The 27,612-nt window shown below is 43.3% G+C and overlaps 1 protein-coding gene across 1 annotated transcript; it reads left to right on the top strand.

Moving 5' to 3' along the window:
• The first annotated feature begins 16,755 nt into the window (after positions 1–16,755).
• On the top strand, positions 16,756–22,073 carry LOC112265853 (N-myc proto-oncogene protein-like). Its single transcript, XM_042300581.1, has 3 exons — positions 16,756–16,909; positions 17,346–18,048; positions 21,162–22,073. The coding sequence occupies exons 2-3, from the start codon at positions 17,367–17,369 to the stop codon at positions 21,941–21,943; spliced, it is 1,464 nt and encodes a 487-aa protein (XP_042156515.1). The 5' UTR covers positions 16,756–16,909; positions 17,346–17,366; the 3' UTR covers positions 21,944–22,073.
• The last annotated feature ends 5,539 nt before the right edge of the window (positions 22,074–27,612 follow it).

Here is a 27,612-nt window from a genome sequence, read left to right as displayed (position 1 = left end):
CCTTCTCAAGCTACCAAATCAGCCAATGGGGATTGAGGATGGATGACAAGAAGGTAGATGCGGTCAGGTCTTGTCCAATCCCAACCACCATAAAAGGGTAAAAATGTTTTTTAGGTTTGCAAACTTCTATCGCCGTTTCATCAGGAACTACAGCTCCGTCGCCGCTCCTCTCACCTCACTCCTTAACCTTTTAAGGTATAGGGGGCAGAATTTTCACTTTTGGATAAATAGCGTGCCCAATTCCAACTTCCTGCTACTCATGCCAGGAATATAAGATATGCATATTATTAGTAGATGTGGATAGTAAACACTCTGAAGTTTCTATAACTGTTTGATTCATGTCTGTGAGTATAACAAAACTTATGTAGCAGGAAATGTAGCACTGCTCCCTCTGTTGTCTTTGCCAAGGGATATTTGATAGGAACCATTTTTCAGTTCCTACCACTTCCACTGGATGTCACCAGTCTTTGGCATTTGGTTGAGGTTATTCATTTGTGCAACGAAGAAGAAGCACATCCTGGAACAATGTTACACTATTGAGAGTTGTGCAAGACGTAAAAAGGAGCATGGTTTGTTTACTTGCTGTATTGAATACAGATTGCCCCGTCTACAATTTGATCGATTATTAACGTTTAAAAATACCTGAAGTTATATTACAAATGTAGTTTGAAATATTTTGGCAAAGTTTATAGGCAACTTTTGAAATGTTTTGTAGTGACGTTGTGTTTTTGTAAGCTGTTTTTTTCTGGATCAAATGAGCTTTATAAATGGACATTTTGGGTATATATGGATGGAATTCATCGGAAAAAAAGGACCAATTGTGATGTTTATGGGACATATTGGAGTGCCAACAAAAGAAGATCATCAAAGGTAATGTATGTTTTATATTTTATTTCAGCGTTTTGTGTAGTGCCTGCAGGTTTGAAATATGCTACCCTCTTTATTTACATTGTGCTATCATCAGATAATAGCTTCTTAATGCTTTCACCGAAAGCTTTTTAAAATCTGACATTTTGGCTGGATTCACAACGAGTGTAGCTTCAATTGAGTATCTTACATGTGTGATATAATGAATTTTTGATTTTATATCATTATTTGAATTTGCCGTGCTGCATTTTCCTTGTTTTTTTTTTCAAGTGGGACGCAAGCGTCCCCTATACCATAAGAAGTGTGGTCCACGTAGGTTGGTGGTGATGAGGCCTTCTGTCTACTCAAGGGACATTTCACGTCCATTCCATTGCTCAAACACCCAGATCCTTTGTGGTGGAAGTGGATGCTTCAGAGGTGGGTGTGGGGGCAGTTCTGTCTCAACGACAGGCTAATCCACTGAAATAGTATCTGTGTGCATTTGTGACTCACCACCTGGCTTCGGTCTAATGGAGCAAAATTTGAAATGGTGTTTTTTTTTACATTGGATAAAAGTAGAGACCATACACTGCGTTTTTTGAGGAACAATGGGAAAGTTATTCTGCTTTGAATATTGATAACACTGTAAACTCACTTTTGAGAAAATGGCCTTTAAATGTTTTGGTATCTGGTGAAGAGCTATTCTTTGTCTAAACCCATCCAGCATCGTTCACACCCTCTTAAGCATTCACACCCGTTTTAGCCACAGCCATCTCACTTTTCTTTTGGAATGTTCAGAGTGTACACTTGATGCTCTGGCTGATGATTTGTTTACCTATGGATAACATGAAAACAGCCTAACCAGCTCTGCTGGCAACAATTTCGTTACGCTTTTTTGCAGACGTTTACTGACACCGGCCATATTCAACTGGTGTTGTACAATTTAGCTTAAGACAAGTAGCTAGCTAGCTAGGTAAACAAGGAACCAATCTAGGTAAACAACGTGTAAGATCACACATGTCACGTAATGTTAGCCAACCAGCTAACGTTAGCTAGTCAAACAATAATGAACATAGTGCCGAATCATGTTGTTACAACACTGCATGAATATGCTGGGAGTAAACCAACCAGGTTCAATGTTAGCTAGCTAACATTAGGCTCTAACTTGCAAAGAAAACAGCTCTGGGATACGAATAATAACGTGAATAACGGGATCCAGCCAGCTAATGTTATCTAGCTAGCTAACAGTACACTTTAGCTTAAGACATGTAGCTAGCTAGCTAGGTAAACAACATGCAAGATCAAGCAAGATCAAACAAGTCATGTAATGTAACATTAGCTAATGACCCAGCCAGCTAACATTAGCGAGTTAAACAACAATGAACATAGTGCTAAATCATGTCATTACTACACTGCATGAATATGCTGGTGTAACAGTTTAGCTTCCGTCCCTCTCCTCGCCCCGACCCGGGCTCTGCACACATCAACAACGGTCACCCACGAAGCATCGTTACCCATCGCGCCACAAATGCCACGGCCCTTGCAGAGCAAGGGGAACAACCACTTCAGGTCTCAGAGCGAGTAATGTCACCCTATTGAAACGCTATTAGTGCGCACCACTTCTAACTAGCTAGCTATTTTACATCGGTTACACTCACCCCCCTTTTGACCTCCTCCTTTTCTGCAGCAACCAGTGATCCGGGTCACGGCACCAATGTAACAGTATAGCTTCCGTCCCTCTCCTCGCCCCGACTCAGAGCGAGTGACGTCACCCGATTGAAACGCTAGTAGCGCGCTCCACCGCCAACTAGCTAGCCATTTCAGATCGGTTACACTGGCAGCTAAACAACCAGGTCCAATGTTAGCTAGCTAACACCAGGTGCTAGGGAGCCAGCCAGCTAATGTTAGCTAGCAACCTACCACTTTCTGTCAAAATTAGAAACGTGTAATATCTGAAAATGTAGCTAGCTAATGCTAGACTATCTTACCAGCTGTCACGTTCGTTGAAAGATGGATTGGACCAAGGTGCAGCGTGGTAGGCGTACATTTATCTTTTATTTAAATGACATCCGAAAAAACAACAAACTACAAAAAATGAACGTAAAGCTACATGCAGTGCAGAAAGCAACTACACACAAACATAGTTAAGATCCCACAAACTAAAGGTGGAAAAAGGCTGCCTAAGTATGATGCCCAATCAGAGACAACGATAGACTCTGATTGGGAACCATACCCGGCCAACAAAGAAATATAGAAACTAGAATGCCCACCCAAATCACACCCTGACCTAACCAAATAGAGACATAAAAAAGCTCTCTAAGGTCAGGGTGTGACACCTGCATACATCATCATGCATGATGTACGCTTCTCCCTGTCATGGATGCCATGCCACGGTTGCCCTTAGTTTGAAGAGACAGGTCTTTTCTGCATCTCTTTAGCTATCATACTCTAATTCCACTGATTTCAAAACTTGATACTTCAGAAAGTGGAGAGCAACACTGATGCAGCTTCACTACACAATTTTCTTTTTTAAAGCGATATTCGACAGGATTACCAACAAAGACTGACCAGCTCAAATAGACAGAAGCATTCTATGTGGCAGACCAATCTGATCTCCTCTCTCGGCATGTCCAGCCCACTCCTTATCTCAGCCTATCATGGCTAGTGGGAAGGTTGCTAACTCTAATGTGCCTTAATAACAAACCTGTATGCCATCTGCAAATACGTGTACAATTGTTAAATTACGAGCCTTGTTGTTTAAGGCACAGAAAAAGTTAACATGTTCCAGAAGGCATTTCTGCAAAAAAAAACTATTTTGATCAAATACAAAAAATACGTTAAAATGGCTCTCCTGTGAAGTCGTGACTTGTGACCTAGTTACCTGAAACGGATCACATATTATTCTAAGAAACTGTCCCCTGCAGAAAGGAATTATGACGTCCGTGATCGAAAGCTGCTGGCGGTGAAGTTGGCATTAGAGGAGTGGAGACACTGGCTGGAGGGCGCCAAGGAACCTTTCGTCATCCTCACCGACCATCGGAAACCTAGAGTACATACGGACAGCGAGGAGGCTGAATCCGCGCCAAGCAAGGTGGGCCCTTTTCTTCACAAGGTTCGACATCATGCTGACCTATTGCCAGGTTTTTAAAAAACACCAAGGCCGATGCTTTGTCCCTTCTCTACGATTCAGGAGAGGGTCCTGTCCAGATTGCACCTATAATCCCATCCTCCCAAGTCGTAGCTCCTGTGGTCTGGACGTAGATGTGGACATTCGCCAGGATCTGGAGAGGGAGCCCGCACCCACTAACTTTCCTCCTGAGCGCGTTTACGTTCCCACGGGATAAGGGATCGACTGTTAACCTGGGCACAGACAGCTGTCGTCACTAGACATCCAGGAACTTCTCGCACCATCGCTGAGAAGTACTGGTGGCCCACCTTGGCACAGGACGTCACTCGTTATGTCAACTCCTGTTCCATATGTGCCCAAACCAAATCCCCCCGGGAACACTCCAGTAGGGAAACTCCTTCCCCTTCTATTCTATATTTAGTGATTTTCACATATAGCCTACAGTAACAAACTAATGAAAATGTTATTATGTTCTTTCAAGTATTTACATTTCGTATTCTAATGTCAACTAAACACCTTCATAAACACAACCAAATGACATTGGCATGAAGTGGGGTCCAATGAGGCCAGGCTTTTCCAGTTAACACAAACATTTAACTGGAAAATGTCCTGCTTTTACTGTTAAACCCTATGAGGAATGAGAAATTAAATTACTTATGGACCAACATGGAATAGATGTTGAATTGACTTATGTGCTCAGTGGGACCTCTCCTACATGGGTCTGTTGGTTTGTTCTCAAGAGAATGGAAAGCAATATCCCATTACGGAGTCCTGATCGTTTGTTTAAGATGGAATGGAACCCCAGAGGCAATTTCCGGCATTAAATCGTGTCAATTTCCTAGATAATATAACTTATGTAAGCCCCCCAAAAAATGACCACATAGGAATTACAGCCAATGTCTTAAAATACAAAAAAAAACGTATTAATTTAACCGTTATCTGTGTAAATGTTGATCTTTTCAATAATGTAAGATTTATGACTTATGATTTTTATGATTGAAGATTATTTTCTTACATTTTATTTTGAAGAGGTTTGTATTTTTTGGATTGTGTTTATTTATTAATTCAATTGATTTGTTTCCGATTCCCAGAAGACTGAAATGTGAGGTAATCGTGCAATGTTCCTGTTGGATTCTAGATCCTGGGTCACATTCCAAGTTATGGATCTGGTCGGACTGTGAATCGACAATGAATCAATGGCGGTGGCCCTGAAGGTGAACGTCATTAGACTGCCCGGTCTACGGTCAATGAGAGATCAATAACAGTGATGGATTAACACCCTGAGAGGAGAAATTTCCATTGGATCCAGGTTTACCAGATGCTCCCAGATCATATTCAGTGGAATTGAAAGAGAAAGCTTCTCAATCAGCTTTTCTCCAGTCGTTTAGTCTAAGTTAGATGTTGTGTCACGGTGAAATATGTCCCCTTTAAAAACATCCTTTTAACTGGGGGAAACATTTCATCTGACTTTATAATGTAGCGTGTATATTCTGCACGGGGAGACAGCTTTACAAGCCTATTGTTGCTTTGGAGAGTTTGTGGGGTCTTGAATCAGGTGGACGACAGCAAGGTTTGTGTGTGTGTGTGTGTGTGTGTGTGTGTGTGTGTGTGTGTGTGTGTGTGTGTGTGTGTGTGTGTGTGTGTGTGTGTGTGTGTGTGTGTGTGTGTGTGTGTGTGTGTGTGTGCTGTGCTGTGGGGGGGCATCACTAAGATAGCAGAAGCGGACAGGTTAAATAAAGAGAAAACAATGCATTAAAAATCCATAAATGTATCATTCTTGCGCAATTCCTATCTATAGTGTACACAGAGGTTTTCTTTCGTTATTTTTATCTGGCATTAGTGTGTAGCCTAGGGCCCAACTGTAGCATGTACATTACACAACAAAACGCCAACTGTCCACCGAGGCAAAAGGGACTATGTTGGAGTTCATTCAATAAAAGAAAAGCTGCTAAATGGAGAGTTGAAAATAAAGAGAAGGGAGTCTAATGTTTGGGAAAGATTGGGTTAAATGGTAAAAGAGGATGACAGTTTTAAAAGTGGTATTAGGAGGATTTTTAAAATTGACATTTTACTACATTGTTAGGAGCTAGTAACATAAGCATTTCGCTGCACCCACTGTAACATCTGCTAAACTGTACGCGAACATTAAACTTTGATGTTATGTGTGATGATTGTGAGGGCATGTTCAAAATTGACAGTCACAAGACAGGAACTTCAAAATGGCACGTCAAAGGAGCTGCACTGTTCAGATGGGCTAAATGGAATAATAACTGAAATCTGGACACTGACTGTAGGTCTATAACCTCTCACATAGCCTAATATAATACAGTATTAACCCCTGCATCTTTAACCGTTTCTTGCAGTAAAATGATACACCAAATATACATTTTGACTAGGGAACAGGAGTGGAGAAATATGATTGATTTCTTTCAAAATCTTGAGAAAATGGATATGCTGTTAGGGACCGTCTGTAATTTTGGCAGTGCCATTTTTATTAGCATCATAAAAGCCAATAGTATTTCCACCACATAAAATATGCATCCAAGACAAACGTAAATCTTATCAAAAACATGTTGGGTTGTTTTAACAGCTTTTAATTTCCTTAAAACTGATCAAACATTCCCTTTTTTTTCTTTCGTTATTGCATTTTCTCCCGGTCCCTAAATGTCTTTGCTGCACAAGAGAAGCAGAGATGAAAGGGGAAAGAGAAAACAAACTTTACCAATGTCAACTATATTGAAGAATTCAATTTATCGATTTATGACAATTATTTTGATGAGCAAAAGATTATTTAGTATTCTACGGCAACAAGTAGGCTAATGAAGATAACCTGGATATATCTATTTATAGACAAGTTGACTAACAGATATCCTTAGAAACCGAGACATATGTCTACTTATAGACAAGTTGACTAACATATTGTCACGGCTGATAACGTGAACACTACACAAATACAAAAACGTGGCAAAACCGAAACAGTCCTATCTGTTGCAGAGAACACAACGACAGGAAACAATCACCCACCAAGTACCCACAGAATATGGCTGCCTAAATATGGTTCCCAATCAGAGACAACGATAGACAGCTGCCTCTGATTGAGAACCAATCTAGGCAACCATAGACATACAAAATACCTAGAAAGGGCCAGACCAATAAACATACAAAAAACCCTAGACAAGCTAAAACACATACATCACCCATGTCACATCCTGGCCTAACCAAAATAATAAAAAAAACAAAGATAACTAGGGCCAGGGCGTGACACATATACTGTATCTTTAGAAACCGAGACATACTGTATATCTATTTATAGACTCAGATATCCTTCCAAAATGTTGGGCATAAGAACCCGAAACATAGGCCTATCTACAAACCGTTCCGCTGTATCTGACTGTACAGCGTATTTTCTATATTTTTGGGTTAGGGTCAGGTGCTGGTCTCAGATTTAAACTTGATCACATATAGTTGGGCAGTTGCGGATGGGTTATTAGCAATTGACGGTAGGTGTGGGTGAACAAATAGCTGACCCACGCATCACTATTACATGCACACACACACACCTCTGACTACAATACTTCAACATGCTCTCTGACCACCGGCCTGGTTTCTCACCAAGTGTATTCCTCCAAAATAAACTTGGTTTGATGGGAAACAAGCATCCCAAAATAAACTAGATGGGAAACAAGCATCCCAAAATAAACTAGATGGGAAACAAGCATCCCAAAATAAACTAGATGGGAAACAAGCATCCCAAAATAAACTAGATGGGAAACAAGCATCCCAAAATAAACTAGATGGGAAACAAGCATCCCAAAATAAACTAGATGGGAAACAAGCATCCCAAAATAAACTAGATGGGAAACAAGCATCCCAAAATAAACTTGATTTGATGGGAAACAAGCATCCCAAAATAAACTAGATGGGAAACAAGCATCCCAAAATAAACTAGATGGGAAACAAGCATCCCAAAATAAACTAGATGGGAAACAAGCATCCCAAAATAAACTAGATGGGAAAAAGCATCCCAAAATAAACAAGCATCCCAAAATAAAAACAAGCATCCCAAAATAAACTAGATGGGAAACAAGCATCCCAAAATAAACTAGATGGGAAACAAGCATCCCAAAATAAACTAGATGGGAAACAAGCATCCCAATATAAACTAGATGGGAAACAAGCATCCCAAAATAAACTTGATTTGATGGGAAACAAGCATCCCAAAATAAACTAGATGGTAAAGCAACATTTTTCTAGATCAATGATATCTATCATATCAGTCTCTCCACAAACACTGAATTATTACATTGAATTACTGAGGAAAGACTGAATCATACAATAATATACTGTATTTGCAGGTCTTTAAAATCCTGACAGCTTTGTTACTCTCTTGTTACTCATAGAGCTCTGGTCAAAAGTAGTGCACTATATAGAGAACAGTAGCCATTTGGGACGCAGTCCATGTGAAGACATATCTAGCAACGAATCAAGCCAAAAAACTGCTTTCCCCATGAATCACTGTTTTGTAATCACATCCTGGTGGGTTTGGAACCTGTGACTGTGAACTCCTCTGACATGTATGCAATGTTTTTGCCAAACTCATCCTCCAAACTGGATTCCTAGGAAGTTGGTAGTTGAAATAAGATTTCAACAATAAAATAATGCCAAAAGTACAAACGCTCTATAAATATATATTTAACAAAAACGGCATGAGACCAGGTTGCTTACTAACCTACATTCTTAAAGGAAAGGTTAGATGATAAATATTCACCAAATCTAACAACGTAGATTGATTATAAATGTATTCCTTCTAAATAGTCTTAATGCAAAAGTATATATTATACACTACTTTTGTCGCAAATTGAACAATATTGATCAAAAGCTCATATACCAACAATACAATGCAGCTCTGAGGTAAATAAAGGAACAGCCTGCTCGTGGCTTCGGTGATAGGCCATGAAAAACTAACTGATCTAGCATGGTGTTTGAAGATGGAATAAGTTAGCTAGCAAGCAATCTACAACAACTCCATCAACACTGCACGCTTTGCAGAAAGGAATGGTTAAATACCAAACGTATTAATGTCATTGTTTATTTCAAGTTATGTCTTTATTTTTGCTCAACTGCTTGATCGAAAATTGGCCGATGTAACTGGTAGCCAACGTTAGTAACGTTAGCACTCAGTTTAGCATGTGACTAGCTATAGCTACCATCGGCTAACAACAGAGTTATAACGAGTTTGGTTATAGATGTTCAATGTCTACCATGATGGTAAGGTTTAACTTGGTTTGTGTAAAAGTATGAGAAATGCTGACGTGCCGAACTGCTAATAAGTGATCGTTTCAAGGCTGCTAGTGGTTAGCTAGTAGGTGTAAGCCAGCAGGGGTGGAGAAGGGGCTATGCTAAAAGCCCAAGTGATGACACATGTTTTTGCTTATACAGAAAAAATAAATCACAGGATTTGGTAAGATGATAAGTTGGCCTTATTCAGAGTGCCAAAATATTTATTCTAAAACAATTGGAACTCGGTATGATGTGGGTCTTTACAGTCTTATGTGGACAGTGGCCTCAACCCTGCTGTGTATTCACTTGTGTTCTTCTCATGAAGTCACTTTTCAGAACACTTTCCCGACATGACTTCGGTCAAATTCTGATACAATGTGATGTGATACAATGTTTTTTTTTTACATTGGATAAAAGTAGAGACTCAGACCTACAAAATGGTATATCATACACAGCATTTGAGGAAACAATGACAAAGTAATTCTGCTTTGAAAGTTGATCAACTTGTAAACTCACTTGAGAAAACTGTCTTTCAGTGTTTTTGTACTACTATTGGAGACTTTCTTTGTCTACACCCATTCAGCATTGTTCACACCCTCTTACGCCTTAGCCCCACCCATCTCTTTAAGGGTTGAACCGAGCGTTCTGCAAGCTACTTCCAGACATGTAAGAGAGCGAGAACAGCTCACTGAACATTACTCGCCCTAGCAGAGCTGGTTAGGCTGTTATGTTATCCAGAGCATTGGTGACTGCAACTCTGCTGTCAGATTGTCCATTTTTAAATTCAGAGCGTTTTGCGTTCAGAGTGCACACTGGACGTTCTGGCCAATAAGCAGGCTTGTTCCGAAAGCTCTGACCTCACAACGACAGTCAAGGACCCAAGCTAACATTGGCTAGCTACTTCCAGACTCATAATGAGAGAACATCCCACTCTGACCATTTTACTCCGACTAGCAGAGCTGGTTAGGCAGTGTTCATGTTGCCCAGAGCGTTGCTGTCTGTAACTGTGCTGCTGGAAACAATTGACTTATGCTTTGTTGCTGACGTTTACTGAAACCGGACGTTTACTGACACCAGACATAATTTAAGGATGCTCCCTCTAACTCTCTCTCTCTCTTTTCACTCTTCTCACAGAGGACCTGAGCCCTAGGACCATGCCTCAGGACTACCTGGCCTGATGACTCCTTGCTGTCCCCAGTCCACCTGCTGCTGCTCCAGTTTCAACTGTTCTGACCACGGCTATGGAACCCTGACCTGTTTACCGGATATGCTACCTTGTCCCGGACCTGCTGTTTTCGACTCTCTCTCTACCATACCTGCTGTCTCTAACTCTGAATTATCAGCTATGAAAGCCAACTGACATTTACTCCTGAGGTGCTGACCTGTTGCACCCTCTACAACCACTGTGATTATTATTATCTGACCATGCTGGTCATCAATGAACGTTTGAACATTTTGGCCATGTTCTGTTATAATTTCCACCCGGCACAGCCAGAAGAGGACTGGCCACCCCTCATAGACTGGTTCCTCTCTGGGTTTCTTCCTAGGTTTTGGCCTTTCTAGGGAGTTTGTCCAAGCCACTGTGCTTCTACATCTGCATTGCTTTCTGTTTGGGGTTTTAGGCTGGGTTTCTGTGTAGCACTTTGTGACTTCGGCTGATGTAAAAAGGGCTTTATAAATACATTTGATTGATTGATATTCAACGGGTGTTGAGTGTTCAAAAAATAATCAGTTATTCTGCACTCTGGCACACTAAGATGAGAGTGGTTTGTTAAGAAATGTAGCAAGATAGCTAGCTAGGTAAACAATGAATCAATGAACACATGACGTAACGTTAGTTAGCAAGCCAGCCAGCTAACGTTAGCTTGATAACTAACAGTACACTAACTTGAAATGAAAATACTTGGTCAAAATCTTTTGTTAAGACATGTAGTTAGCTAGCTAGCTAAGCAATGGACCATAATCACAACTCATGACGTTACTACCCTGCATGAATCTGCAGGTAGCTAACCAACCAGGTGCTATGTCTATAACTAGTCAAGCAAATGTGTCTGAGATACGAAGAATAAGATCATGTACATAATGTTAGCTAGCAACCCAGCCAGCTAATGTTAGCTAGCTAACAGTACACTTGAAATTAAACCCCTTTCTGTTAAAATTAGAAATGTGTAATATCTGAAAATGTAACTAGCTAGACTATCTTACCAGCACACATCATGGTTCGATGCGCCTCCTGTCTGATGCCATGCATGGTTTTCCTTAGTTTGATGATGTAATCCAGGTTGCTCTCTTCTTCTGTGGCTAAACCAACTAGGCTCGTAATTTAACAATTGTAGTTGTATTTACAGATGGCATACAAGTTTGATATTACAGTTTTTCTCAATTGCTAAAACACTAAAACCCATTGGCTGAACAAAGTTCTCAGTTGCCTGGACTCGTTTAGCTAATTATGCAGTCTGTTGTCAATACCTTAAGCCATTTCACATGGTAAAACACAGTTTGCAGATCTCAAAACTCTAAACACATTCTCATTCTCAAAACACATTCTGCACTCTAATGCACATGTCATCCATACTGGTAAACACAAGTGGCAACAATCAAATACAAATAGAGAACACATGTCATTGATTGAACACAACCACTCAAAATGGATTTAACCTGTTTCAAATGATGCGACACAACCAATATAAGCCAGTTCAGAGAGCAAACAGGTTGTTGAAGGTGGGAAGGAGAAAGTCTGAGAATGGATACTGTAGTACAGTGCATTGTAGGCTGTATACTGTACAATGGACAAATTGTATGGCCCTGAACATTGTGCTTTCCATTTATTAACAGTACTGACTGCTCAATAGATTTTGACTGGTTGCAGGTTCATATCAACAAAGAACAAGAATTACAGTATCACAGAGACAAAGGACAAGTTTGTGAGATGCAGGGTACAGTACTGTAAAAATAGGGGTACAAGGAGGAGGAAGAACAAAAAACAAAATTCCAAAGAGCAAAGCAGAGAAGTAATTTCTTATCAATTTTGAGCTACTATGATAGAACATGTTTTCGTTCATCAAAAGACAATGCGGAAATATATGAATATTTTTTTAGATTAAAAATGTACTTCTCCCTGAGAATTGTATGTTTTGAACAATGTGTTTTCTATTTTTCGGTGTATTGTTTACTGACTGCTTGAGAGTGTATATCATTTTGATCACTTTGTTTATGATTTGAGAGCAGTGTTTGATTTTGAACACAGGTAAAACTGTTTTGAGGCGAATGTTTCATTTTGCGAGAGGAGTCAGAGGTTATGTAAATAGTGCTTGAAGATGAGATTTTGTGTGTAATGTTTTCAGGAAATGGAGCAAAGTTTCAGAAATTGAACATTAAAGTTCACATTTTCGAGAAGACATTTCTCCCAGAAAACACATTTTGATAAAATATATTTTGAAAACGTCCAAACAGTTCTCATGTGAAGTCGTGACTTGTGACATATGCCTAGTTTCCTGAATCGGGTCACAAATACCAATTTCTACCAAAATACAAATATAAAGTGATACTGTATGTCATGTTGGGACTTTTAGTTGGAAGGATGAAACCAATCAGAATGTTTATAACAGCCACATCATTCTGCTGTCTTCCCTTTAATGAAGAAGAAGAAATATTCATCATTTTGGTGTGAATGTGCGTGACTGCATGCGTGCGCACGTGGGAGTGGCTGAAATCTAATGGTGTGTGGCGGCAGAGTAAAGTAAAGAGCCTTGTTTGACTAGTTTGTTTTAAGGGGGAGATGCCACTGCCACTGTGGAATCTGACAGCCCAAATGATTAAAGAAGAAGGCAAGTCCTAATGTGTTTCCCAGACTTCATGCACTCTGGGCTCTGTCTATGGTGTGGAATCCTCCTAACCTTGTGCACTTCAAAGAATGCCAATAAAATGCCTTACTAACTATAACTATAACGATAACTTCTAGCCCTGCTTTTGTAGACCTGTGGCTCATGTTTGAAACCCTGTTCCCGACCTGAATGAATGTAACATTGTGTGCTAGCCCCACGTCTGATGTCATATAAAGAGAGAGAGAGAGAGAGAGAGAGAGAGAGAGAGAGAGAGAGAGAGAGAGAGAGAGAGAGAGAGAGAGAGAGAGAGAGAGAGAGAGAGAGAGGGAGAGAGAGAGAGAGAGAGAGAGAGAGAGAGAGAGAGAGAGAGATAGAGAGAGAGAGAGATAGATAGAGAGAGAGAGACAGAGAGAGAGAGAGAGAGAGAGAGAGAGAGAGAGAGAGAGAGAGAGAGAGAGATAGAGAGAGAGAGAGAGAGAGAGAGAGAGAGAGAGAGAGAGAGAGAGAGAGAGAGATAGAGAGAGAGAGAGAGAGAGAGAGAGAGAGAGAGAGAGAGAGAGAGAGAGAGAGACAGAGAGAGAGAGAGAGAGACAGAGAGAGAGAGAGAGAGAGAGAGACAGAGAGAGAGAGAGAGAGAGAGAGAGAGAGAGAGAGAGAGAGAGAGAGAGAGAGAGAGAGACAGACAGAGAGAGAGAGAGAGAGACAGAGAGAGAGAGAGAGAGAGAGAGAGAGAGAGAGAGAGAGAGAGAGACAGAGAGAGAGAGAGAGAGACAGAGAGAGAGAGAGAGATAGAGAGAGAGAGACAGAGAGAGAGAGAGAGAGAGAGAGAGAGACAGAGAGAGAGAGAGAGAGAGAGAGAGAGAGAGAGAGAGAGAGAGAGAGAGAGAGAGACAACAGCAACCCCAAATTGGTCCCTGAACTAAAAACATAACCAGTTGTTCCGGTCTTGTCTTATTTATGAAATTTGCGTCCCAAATGGCACCCTATTACCTACATAGTGCAGTACCCTTGACCAGAGCCATCAAAGGTAGTGCACTACATAGGGAATAGGGTGCCGTTTGGGACACGGACTCACTCCCCTTGCCATCACAGCCGGATGTCACGTCGTTGGCTTTTTGTTTTTCCTTCTAAACACGTTGACTTATGAATCTTTTACACAAACTGGCCCAATGGCTTAACCATCCATAAGTCTGAGCTGTTTTTAAAGTGGATTTTCTGATATGTTGTCAAATCAAAGAAAAATGAGAGAGAGAGACAACAGCAACCCCAAATTGGTCCCTGAACTAAAAACATAACCAGTTGTTCCGGTCTTGTCTTATTTATGAACTCTGCGTCCCAAATGGCACCCTATTACCTACATATTACCTACATAGTGCACATGCACCGAATACAACAGCTGTAGACCTTACTGTGAAATGCTTACTGACAAGCCCTTAACTAACAATGCAGAGTAAGAAAAGAGTTGCTAAATAAACTTAAATGGCAAAAAGTCAAGCGATAACAATAAAGAGGTTATATACAGGGGGTGCGGGTAGTGAGTCGATGTGCGGGGGTACGGGTTAGTCGAGGTAATTGAGGTCATATGTACATGTAGGTAGGGGTAAAGTGACTATGCATAGATAATAAACAGCGAGTAGCAGCAGCGTAAAAAAACTGGTCAATGCAAATAGTCTGATTAATTGTTTATCAGTCTAATGGTTTCAGGGTAGAAGCTGTTAAGGAGCCTTTTGGACCTAGACTTGGCCCTCCGGTCGTGTGTGTGTGTGTGTGTGTGTGTGTGTGTGTGTGTGTGTGTGTGTGTGTGTGTGTGTGTGTGTGTGTGTGAGAGAGAGAGAGATACCAGTCTGATTCCTGCGTTAGACATGAAATAGTATCTATTTATGTAATAGCATATATTCAAATCAAATTCAAAGATCAGCCCAACATTGTAATCATATGACGTACAAGAGTGCCGTCTGTGATTATTGTTTGATGAGGTGAATGAGGATGTGTAGCAGTATAACCCAAATTATAGATGTTCCACCACCACCGCCCCCTTTCCATGGCGAGGACACACACACACACACACTCCTTCTGCTTTGCCAAGAAAGCCCAAAAGGGCTGATCGATGTCCGCTATTCCTCCATCTTTCTTTCCTTCCATTCTCTGTTGGACCATATGAACCATGCAACTTTAGTTTAAACTCTTCTTTGCTTCCCTCTCCCATTCCCTTGGGAAAATTACTTCTCTCCCCCCCCTCTCTCTCTCTCTATCCTTTTCCCTTACTCACTCTTCTCTGTCTGTTCTCTCTCACTCTCCCTTCGTTCTCTCTCTCTCCATTTTCTCTCTCCCTCCCTTTACCTCTCTCCCTCTCTCTCGGTTCTCACTCCCACTCTCTGTCCTCGCTGCTCTCACACAGGAAGCTGTTCCTGTTGGGTCACAAGTCGGAGCAGTGGTTGGGGAAAACATGAGAGACATTCACATCACAGCACTCATCCCGTCTCCAATCACAGGGATCCGACTTTCCGGGTTGGTATTCCCAGGAAACTGAACCCTGTCCCTCACAAATAGTTCCCGGTACTCTTGCACTGATCCCAGCTGTGAGTCGTCACCCTCCCTCTCACCACTGCTTCTGATCACAACTCTTCAACAATATCTAAGGACAATCAGAAACGTGTCCCGAAGCCACTCCTGCATTGTCTTAGCTTTGTGCTTAGGGTCATTGTCTGTTGGAAGGTGAACCTTCGCCCCAGTCTGAGGTACTGAGCGCTCTGGAGCAAGTTTTCATCAAGGATCTCGCAGTATTTTGCTTCGTTCATCTTTCCCTCAATCCTGACCTGTCTCTCAGGTCAAAAGGTCTGAATGTTTTCCAGATGCATTGTACATTCCTGCAAGCCTGTTATTAGAGTAAGGAAATGGGGATGTCTTCTACATCAACCACTGCCAGTGGAGTTACATAAAAAGGCTTGAGCACAGCTGATTCTGCGACACGGAGGTGCACAGACAAAAATTCAATGTAGGCCTATAGGTGTGTTTAGTGTAAGTAATGGTTATAAATAACATGTTAATTATTCACTATTAAGAACAAAATCTATACTTCGCTTTCAACTCATGGTTCGACAATTTACAGCAGATAACCTACAACAGCACTTAATCTGTTGAAACGCTCAGGTTTATGTTTTAATCGTGCCCACAAGAGGGCGCAGTGATCCCGACTGTTTGATCCAGATATGCGGTTACTTCAATGCCCCCACACAATGGTGAGAGTTGGGTTCCGCTCTAGGACTGAGCGATGCGCCAGGCCTTCGTGACGTCCCTGTTATAACAAGCCACTATAACAGCATATATGATTATCTTTAAACAAATAGAATTTACATCAAATGTATCTTAGAGGTTGGATAAGAAATAATTATGGTATAGATTATTGGAGCCTTTATACATCAAAGTATGTGTATTTCGTGCATTTGCCCATAGTTCACCTCTATCCATTTCTGAAAAGGGGAGGAAATTAGCCATAATGGAGGATAAGGGATGATAATGTAATATTTATTCTCTGGGGAGGGATTAAAGCCTGTTGTGAGCTACAGAAGGCTGCGCTGCGAGCCAGCCAACCTGCCTGGCCGTCTGCCTCACGCCGTCCACCAAGCCCGGCCCCGCCCTCGGTGGGCGGAGCTCCCCTCAAACACACACAGTAGATTGGAGTGTAGGCTATAACACTCCGGAGCCCATACAATGTGTCAGAGATCTGTCTGCGCGACACGAGAGTACATGTGTGCTCCTAGAGTTTACAACTGAACTGCGAGAGAGTGACGAGACAACACACGACTCACACCACAACCTCAGTCAACGCGAGGTGAGCATCATTCTTTTTTGGGGGGTGAAAGTGTCGCTTATTTTATTGACTCTTGTTTTGACTCCCAAATGGTTACCCTGTAAACGAATACGAATGTTGTCCGGGTTTGGCCGGTGTAGGCGTCATTGTAAATAAGAATTTGTTGTTAACACTTGCCTAGTTTAATAAAGGTTAAAAAATAAAACTGTTAATGTTGTTTGAATAATATGCAAAGAACACCATTGTAGCGGAAAAGGTGACTTCATGTGAGTTTACCCACACTCGCCTCTGTTCTTTCCAAAGTACTTGCAATACTTTTGGGCACTTGCCTGGCTGGCTGTAGAATGTTGTGCATAAGGTGTAGGGATATCTGGGCTTTACAATAGGAACTGTATGGAGAACTGTCTGTCTGCCTTATTCCATTGTGTCTAAACTATCTCCGTGTCCTTCTCTACAGGCTTTCCAAGTGTGGGATAGAATGCCGGCGATTATAAGTAAAAATTCCGACATGGATTTTGACTCACTACAACCCTGCTTCTATCCAGACGAGGATGACTTCTATTTCTGCGGTCCCGACTCTGCGCCTCCTGGAGAGGACATCTGGAAGAAATTTGAGTTACTGCCTACGCCGCCCCTCTCCCCGAGCCGAGCGGCGCTACCCGGGGAGCTGGCCTCCGCGTCCGTGGGGGACTGGGGCGACTCGGCAGCAGGTCCCATGAGTTTTGGATTAGGCGACCCGCTGGGGTGCGAATGGACCTCGGAGCTGCTGCTCCTGCCCGAGGAAGATATTTGGGGTGCGTCGGATGGAGACCTGTTCGGCGGCTCCGCTTTGAATAATAACCCCAACTCAATCATCATTCAGGACTGTATGTGGAGCGGCTTCTCTGCCAGGGAAAAGCTAGAGAGGGTGGTCACAGAGAAGCTAAGCAAAGCCATTTCCACAGCGGCTGCCTGTGGAGTTAGTAAAAATGTCACTACTGCCGCTGTCATCACTACCAAGGCGTCTGAGCTGAGCCGCTCCGTGTCGGAGTGTGTGGACCCCACGATAGTCTTCCCCTTCCCTGTCAACAAAAGAAACGGTAGCAGCAGCAGATGTCCACCTGGTACAGTCCCCGCCTCTACTGCCCATTGTAGCGCCAAGGAAACTCAGAGCGACTCTGGTAAGCGAATACCTTCGGCGAGGATGCATAGGCAAAATACCCTTCCTTTTGATTACAGTAACCTACAATACAACAGCTAATAGCCTAAAACCTCAATACTAATGCTAAAACCCAGTTTTAGTTTGTTGAATTGATATCATTCTGCTTCAAATAACAGATGGCATTATTATTAGGCTATTGCTATTATTACTGACTTGTTAGGGTAATGGTAATTGGGGCGATTGGAAGTTAAGAGTTCAAATGACTGGCCCAGAATAGGATTACCTTGTTTACATTCACACACACACACACACACACACACACACACACACACACACACACACACACACACACACACACGGTGATAGCGGTAGTGAGTGGTTGGGCCACGGTGAATGAGAGGGTTTGTGTAATAGGCAGACGCTTCACCGGCAGATGGCAGTAAAATTGGAGGATTTAGATCCAGTTTACACCGAACATCTAGACACACGGGTTGTACAGGGCGAAGTACTTGGCGCAGTCAGATAGTCCCAATCTAGAACGTGCTAAATAAACGGACTACTTGATAAAGTGCCTTGTTTCACGATTCGTTGGATGCTATGATTACACACTTTACGCTGGGATTATTAACTAGGGCTCCGTGGGTGTGAAATTGCTTCTTACATATTCAACGAATGCCATTCATGCCAGCAGGAATTAGACAGCATTATGTAAAAAGCAATGTATAGTGTTTAGTGTTGAGGATGTGAGTGAGTGTGTTTCGGAAACGGGGTCGGTGATAACAACAAAGTGGAAAATGCAACCTCTGTAATAACAGGATAATAGGTTCTTCTAACACCCTAAATAGCCCAACCTTCGTTTGGCAGTTGGCATGGAACCACGGTACGAAGAACTCACGCGAGTCGTTACTAGAGCTCTTTGTGACGCCTGCTAAGCGGTAGTAAAAAAGGAGCCCTCCAACTGGGCAGCGCCGGCTGGAAGCTTGAGCTATAGAGCCTTGCCAAAAGCACACCCCCTCCAACCGGCCCGCTGGCAAAAGAAAGATAGCTGGAGAGAAGAGGAGGAGGGCCTGTTTCTTTAGGGGGCTGACAGCTTTGAACAGGCGCTCCCATCTCGACAGCTGTCTCTCTGGCGCCGGTCCAGCGCCTCGGCTTAAAGCCGGTGATCCAATCACACCACGTTCCCCCGCCCCGCCAGCCTGCAGATGAAACCGTTTGCATGGGCCCCTTCTTCTGCTCGCAGCGTTAAATCGCATCTCTCGCTTTTTTTCCTACGCGCTTTCCTCCCCTTGCCATCAAAAAGAGTAGTAGACGCACTGCCGACTTGAAAGGTAGAATTAGACCGGGTCACTATAGATACCAACATATATCCTATTCATGTTCAAATCCTATGGACACAGAATAGGCCTCCTGATCAAATGTTGATTCATACAACACTTATTAGAAAACCTACAGTTTGCCTGGAAGCCAAAGGCACCTGTCACATGTGTATATGTACGTTATTCTTTTAAAACAATGAAGGATACGCCTCCATATAAAGTCCTCTCTTCACCATCTCCACTTTATCTGTGCTGATCTTTTGGAAAATAAAGGAGCTTTGAGCAATATGGTGGATATCTGACAACCAGGTGCTGGCTTTCACCAGACAATCTCTTTTACATCAATGTAGGGAAAGGAAATGAGACGAGGAGAGGATGCCACTTTAGACATTTGACATTTACACCTTGGAGATTCACTAGAACACACTCACTCACTCACTCACTACTAGTATGACCCACTTTCCCAGTGAGCCAGATATCATATCACCCAGGCTATCTCAGCTTCACATGTGGTCTGTCTAGAGAGAAGGGGGAGAACAGAGGGAAGGGAGAGGGTAAGGGGAAAAGACAGGGAGAAGCGAGACACACCCCCTTACCACCCAGCTGAGTCTGTGCTGTGGTTCTGTTTTGATTCCTGTGCCAACTTCTCAGTTTGTGTGTGTGTGTGTGTGTGTGTGTGTGTGTGTGTGTGTGTGTGTGTGTGTGTGTGTGTGTGTGTGTGTGTGTGTGTGTGTGTGTGTGTGTGTGTGTGTGTGTGTGTGTGTGTGTGTGTGTGTGTGTGTGTGTGTGTGTGTGTGTGTGTGTGTGTGTGTGGTGTGTGTGTGTGTGTGTGTGTGTGTGTGTGTGTGTGTGTGTGTGTGTGTGTGTGTGTGGTGTGTGTGTGTGTGTGTGTGTGTGTGTGTGCGTGCGTGCGTGCTAGATGGCCTCCGGAGGGTCTAGGCATCAGAAGTGGGTTACTGTAAGCTGTAAAATGCCACACTGCTTTACGAATGAGTAAGCTGATAATGATAGCCATTATCACAAAGGCATTTTAACTGGGGCTGCCACCTCAATTACTAACTGCTTACGATTGCATTCCTCTTCTTGCAGCTTCAAAGAGGCCTACCCATTATTATTATTATTTATTTCTTTAAGTCTACACATTATTTATTTATTTACTTCTTGTGATAAGTAGTGGCAGTAATATGCCAGCTTAGGTGAAATGAAGATAAAGAAGGCGATAAATTATGAAAATAGCTAATTATTTAGTTTTGAAATCCTTAAAGTTAACACCGATCAGGAATTATGACTTTTTAAATGCTTTGCGTCTCCCATTTCATCATCAGTAACTGCCTATCTGGTGACGTCAAAACCTTTTCAAAAGAGAGAGTACATGGACACAACTCAAACATTTCTGTAGTGGGTAAAGATGAGCAGGAAAGGCCAAATAAGGGTTGTAGGACTGAAAACAAAGAATACAACCTGTCTACAAGTCAGTCAGATGAAGCATGTAAAACCTGTGGACTAGATTAGTGCTACAGGTGACTGACAATAAGCATGAAGAGTACTCTCTTTGTGCAGTGAGCAGAGAGTTTAGTAATGACTTCACTACTCCCCCCCACACACACACATACAGACGCATTTATGCATGCAGGCATACACACACATGGAGGCAGAAAGACACACACACACACACACACACACACACACACACACACACACACACACACACACACACACACACACACACACACACACACGCACACACAGGTGACAGTTCCCACAGTTGGTGAGTCAGAACAATTACCTAACTCACTCTTCTGTTTTCCTTTCCCAGAAGATGAAGACGATGATGAAGAAGAGGAGGACGAAGATGAGGAGGAGGGCGAAGATGACTCGGACGGCGAAGAGATCGATGTGGTCACCGTGGAGAAGCGGCGCGGCTTGTCGCCCTTGGCCACCGGCACGGTCACCATCTCAGTACGTCCGAAGACGGGTACCGCTTCCGGGGGCGTGGCCTCATCTGGTGTCATGAGCCGATTCGTTAGCAACCGGGGATCAGCGGGGTCAAACGGTTACGGTCAGGAGCTGATCCTGAAGCAGAGTTCGGTCCACCAGCAGCAGCACAACTACGCCGCTCCCTCGCCATACGCCTCTGACGATGATCACGCACCCCCCTCCAAGAAACACAAGACCTCTGACGCTCCTCGCCAACCTTCCCGCACCCTCTCTTCATCATCATCATCGTCGACCTTAACGTCATTTGGCTCCTTCACAATGGCAATGGCAGGATCCAAACGCAACGCCAGCGGTGATAGCAGCCCGCGCGGCGGTTCCTCTGGTAACTCCGACTCCGAAGACTCCGAACGGCGACGAAACCACAACATCCTGGAACGCCAACGGCGCAACGATCTCCGCTCCAGTTTCCTTACGCTCCGCGACCACGTACCCGAGCTGGCGAGGAACGAGAAGGCGGCTAAGGTGCTGATCTTGAAGAAGGCGGCAGAGTATGTGTCGTCACTGGAGGTGGACGAGCTGCGGCTGACGCAGGAGAAGGACAGGCTGCAGGCGCGGAGGCAACAGCTGATCAGGAGGTTGGAGCAGGCCAGAACTCGCTAAGACTTGTCAGTGGCACATAACGCAAACCTGTACACACAAACATAGGCACACACACACACACAAACATAGGCACACACACACACACACACACACACACACACACACACACACACACACACAAACATAGGCACACACACACACACACACACACACACACACACACACACACACACACACACACACACACACACACACACACACACACACACACACACAACACACACACACACACACACACACACACACACACACACACACACAAACATAGGCACACACACACACACACACACACACAAACATAGGCACACACACACACACACACACACACACACACACACAAACATAGGCACACACACACACACACACAACACACACACACACACACACAAACATACACACACACACACACACACACACACACACACACACACACAAACATAGGCACACACACACACACACACACACACACACACAAACATAGGCACACACACACACACAAACATAGGCACACACACACACACACACACACACACACACACACACACACACACACACACACACACACACAAACCCAGATGAACCCCTTCTCTCTGTCTCAGTTAAAACACACACAGAGCGACACAGGGGAGGCAGGTGGCCGGGACACAACAGGACTTTTACTTCCGCCACTTTTTTTGCACATTTGTTGACGTTAAGAATGTTTAGAGTTTTACATGTTTCAGGTGAAAAAAAGACGAGAAAAGGAGGAGGGAGGGGAAAGAAAGGAGAGCAGGAGCTTCTCTGGGCCCTCTCTCTTTTGTATCATTTTTCAGGTGAAAAAAAGAAGAGAAAAGAACGAGGGAGGGGAAAGAAAGGAGAGCAGGAGCTTCTCTGGGCCCTCTCTCTTTTGTATCATTTTTCAGGTGAAAAAAAGAAGAGAAAAGAACGAGGGAGGGGAAAGAAAGGAGAGCAGGAGCTTCTCTGGGCCCTCTCTCTTTTGTATCATTTTTCAGGTGAAAAAAAGAAGAGAAAAGAACGAGGGATGTGAAAGGAAGGAGAGCAGGAGCTTCTCTGGGTGCTCTCTCTTGTATAATTGTTCTTTTTGTACCTTGTTTTCTTTAACTGAATGTGACACTTACATAGCCCCAAACCTAGTGACTTTCAAAGGGGTCATGTTCATTAGGGCCACCATGGCAAATCACGTTGTAAACGGAAAGCAAAAACACGCATTTCTCAATGGACAAGTTCAGGTATTCCCTCCCTGTTTCAGTCCGTTTTCTACCGTTTGGTGTGTAATAAATACACCCCGGGCATGGTGTATTTCAGAGTTCAAAGTTCTCACTTAGGAGAAGAGTACGCTTTCTATGCCTTCATCACTGCAAACAGAAGACACTAGTAAAACCACGATATAACAAAGACTGTAACGCTGTCACACGTTGGCTCACAACTATGATGTCAAGAAGTTTTGGCATCTCTCTCTCTCTCATCCTCTCTCTCGCTCTTGTTCCTCCTCTCTTGCACTGGTGCTCAAACTAAGGGCTCTATTCAATCAGTCTCGCAGAACTTCAGCGTTACAAGGTGATTGAAATGAGTGGAGACTGCATTCATGGTAAACGCTGCATACATCGGCTCAATGGGAAATGACCAGCGATACAGATTGAATAGCGCCCCAAGTCAATGGATGTAATAACTATGTACCTTGCTAGCTGACACTTTTGTAAATAACATTACTGTAAATAACAGAAATACACTCAGAATCTGCCTTGTTTTTTATACATTTTGTCCAAAAGCTGCAAATGAATAGACTGGAAACGTTATACCTTTAAAAAAGTACTGTAATGCCTCGCAGACAACGAAACATTGTACTATAACAACATATTGTTTTCATTTTCCTATCTTCCTGCTTTGTATTGTACCATGATACTAATTCTACACATCTTTACTACGCTTTAGTGTGATCCTGAAAAATTTGATACTTATATTTTTGTAAGAAAATTAGTTATTGGTAGATATCTTTTTATCTCATCATTTTCTTATTCTTCCCTCTATTCAAAGTGAATTATTTTGTACAGAAATGTGTTCTATCATCATGTACCTGACCCTTTTTACGTCTCTTTTTTCCCATTTCTTTATGTATTTGTAAGTATCGGTGCATTGAACTTACTGGGGAACAGATATAATATGTTGGTTGTATCATTCTTATAATGTACATTTAGTGCTGCAACTCATAGCACTTTGAAATACCTCATTTTGACAAATAAATAGACATTGAAAATAATTACCTCTCAGTGTGGACATGAATCATCACCATTGATACTGTGAACAATATCTCTGTCTCTCTCTGTCTGTCTCTCCGTGACTCTCTTTGTGTGTGCTCACTCTCCCTCACTCTCTGTCTCTCTCTGCACTGGTAGACTAGTGTCTGTCTCTCATTCACAAAAGAAAACGAGCAGAGTTTGTGTGGGTGTGTGTGTCCTTAGAATCCACAGTTCAGCACCCCACAGCTATATCCCCCTCCCTATAGCCACTCACACCCACCCACACACACCTACGCACTCACACCCACCAAGTGGATATGAACACACACACAAACACCCTCCTACATTGTTCACCCTGTTGCCATGGAAACTGGTGCAGCTGCAAAGTGGCAGACAGCGAGCGTGTGTGTTTTCTTTTATTTGTCTGCGAGACTGTGTGTGTGTGTGTGTGTGTGTGTGTCTGTCTGCTTGTTGTATCCCTGCTCGTGTGTGGCCTGTCCCCACTGATATCGCTCCACTCCTCTCCACCACAATGACAAAACAACACTGGATACTGTTTACTAACATCAACCACATGGCTCTCATCCCCTCCTTTTCTCTTTCCTTTCCTCTCCCTTCCCCGCCCTCTCCTCTCGCCCATCCCTCCGTCTCTCCATGCTGTACTTCAGCCAACTACGTGCCACATACACACCACACACTCTGGGGGAATGGGCAGGAGTCTGGCCAACACTCTTTCTCGCTGGAGTGCTCTGAAAGAGAAATCTGTTGCTCCAGACTGAGGGGGCGTTGGAGTTAGAAAAGAGATGGAGAGAAAGGGATGCATATTTTGGAGAGGATAGGGGCACTGTCATAAAACAAGACATGAGTCTAAATTCTATATTGGTTTGTGTCTTTGTGCACTTTCTGTGTCAAGTTATCCCTCTTTGACTAGGTATTGAATGCTCTTGTTGCATACCTGAATAAGAGTGCCTTATGTCAACAAATGACTTCTGTTTTGGATTTGGCCATTTTGGGATTGAGCCACCTGGGGGTGAGGGGGGTGGGGGCGTTAATGGGAGGGAGTCTTACTGTCTGGTGGATTACATAACAGGGGTCTGGTGTCGTTGTATGATTTTGTATGTGTGTTTCTGTGTGTTTCTGCATACACGTGTGTGTGTGTGTGTCTTTATGGGAGTCACCCCTTACCATCTGCCTAACGGTTTATAGCTTATCATGCTTGGTTATCAGAGAAAAAAAATAGGGACAATAACAAATACAATAGCATGGGACTGCATGGATTATGAAAACCAATACTGTACATTTGAGAACTCTAATATAGCACTGGCATGCATTGCATTTCCCATGTCCTAATCTATTACACACACACACACACACACTTCTCCCCACTGTACCCTCAAACTTGCTCTACTGTAAAGCTGCCCTGCTCCTGAAATGAGGCTAATTGTTAATGTTCTGTAGCTGTCAGTCCCTGGCCAGCAGTCTCCTGCATTAAGCAGACATATTGCCAGGGATTCTCCCTGATTAATATACATATACACCATGTGGGGTGGGATGTGTGAGTGGGGTGTGTCTCACACATCCTGTGTGTGATGTGTTAAAATGATCCATTCCTATTCTTTCCGATGCCACCTTCAGGAGCGACTATTTTTTGTTATTGTTTTGTTATTTTAATGCGTGAGACGTGGCCAAGCTCTGCCCAGACAAAGCATGCCCACTGTGCCACGACTGACTCTGTTTGCCAAGGGCCTTGCCATTGATGCCAGGGGGTATCCATCTGTTGTGGGTCAGGGCAATATAGTCGCAGGTGCTGAGGGAGGATTTGTGTTCGTGTGTGTGTGTGTAGAGGGTGAGGGGAGGGGGGGTATTCGTGGAAGGGATAAGCAGGACAGTGTTAAGGAGGGGGAGAGGTTGTTTGGGGGTGAGCTTTGGGGTGGGGAGTGGAGGTGAGGGTGAGGGAGTGGGCACTGGGTGTTGGGGGGTTTACTCAAGGGTTGCCTGCTGCTGTTGATATAGGGGTAAAATATGTGGCCCACACAAAGGGCGGTGGAGCTACAGTAATTGCTGTGCACACAGAGAAGGGAGGGGGGAAGAGGGAGGGAGAGAGGGAGAGATAGCAAAAGAGTGCATGTTTGTAATAAGAAAGGAGAAGGAGAGAGAAAAGGAGAAGAAGAGAGGATGGGAGAGAGAGGGAGAGCGAGCGAGGGATAGAAAGAGGAGCGGCAGGGAGGGAAAGCGAAAATGAGAGAGAGAGAGATGGAAAGAGAGAGGGAGGCCTCTGAGCATTTGATTAAAGTTTACCAAAGTTTGAGGAGATTAGCATACAGATGGTACTGAAGCACGGCCCTGAAAACATCATCCTCCCTTTTCCTCTCCTCCCCTTCTCTCTCTCTCTCATACACACACACACACATTCATGTGTGCGCACAGTGGCAGAGCGGACTCATTGAAAAAATCCTTGAATAGCCTTTCAAGTGGATGTTTTGAAGGGAAAAAAGCCTTGGCCACAGCACACAGCGAAGGACAGAGAGACAGAGTGAGAGCGAGGGATTGAGAGAGATAGAGAGTGGGGAAGAGAGAGAAAAAGGGAGCGAGCATGAGGGAGGAAGAGAAGGAGAGAGATGGATAGAGATAAAGAGAGAGAGGGTAGATACACAAACAGACAGAGAAAGAGGACTTCATGCTGAAGTTCCAAGAACTGGGAAAGCGTCCAGAGAATCCTGATCAAGTAGGTTCAAAGAAAAGGTGAAGGTGGCGAATGTAAGGCCCATAGAAATATAATTACTAGACGGGACAAAGCCTATTCTGTGGGACTCTTCCTTTACTCCACTAGTATTGAGTTTCACTGTGGTTCCAACTTCAATCAAGTGAATCACAATGATAAACCTCATTTCATGTCATGAAAAGCTTCTCAAACCCATCTGAATAGGGCCTTTACAGATGGGTTTAGAGGGCATGTATCAACTAGTATCTCAGAATGAAAAGAACAATAAGCATTGCATGTTTATATGGAATAATCCAACCATCCATCCATCCATCAAGTCGTTCTTTCTCTTGTCCCTATGAGTTTTGAATGCCATTGTTGCTCATGCGATTGGAGGCCTCTTATATTAGCCAGGCTATGCTTTGAATGCCATTGTTGCATTTTGAAGCTAACGGCTGTTAGCCTGCTGGGCTAAGTGTCCCTCAAATTGTGTGTCACTCCCCAAGCTCCTATGGGACATGACAGCCAATGATTGTGTTTCACCTCTTATGTTTCACCATTGAGACAGTTCTATAAATGTGTCAATGTCATTGTTAGTCATTATGTTTGCATCCCAAATGTCCATATACTGTAGTGCACTACTTTTAACCAGGGTCTATAGGTCTCTGGTAAAAAGTAGTGCACCATGTAGGGAATAGTGGCTGTTGCTGCCAGACAGCAGTACAGTAATA

This window comes from Oncorhynchus tshawytscha, linkage group LG18 (assembly GCF_018296145.1).
Source record: "Oncorhynchus tshawytscha isolate Ot180627B linkage group LG18, Otsh_v2.0, whole genome shotgun sequence".
Lineage (NCBI taxonomy): Eukaryota > Metazoa > Chordata > Actinopteri > Salmoniformes > Salmonidae > Oncorhynchus > Oncorhynchus tshawytscha.
The sequence above is the reverse complement of the archived record's forward strand: the minus strand, read 5'-3'. Positions and strand labels throughout refer to the sequence as shown.

Excerpts from the sequence above, each read along its gene's own strand:
- LOC112265853 (XM_042300581.1), top strand. The coding sequence starts at position 17,367 with ATGCCGGCGATTATAAGTAAAAATTCCGACATGGATTTTGACTCACTA. Across the intron at positions 18,049-21,161 it reads GGAAACTCAGAGCGACTCTG|AAGATGAAGACGATGATGAA; the intron begins GTAAGCGAATAC and ends TTCCTTTCCCAG.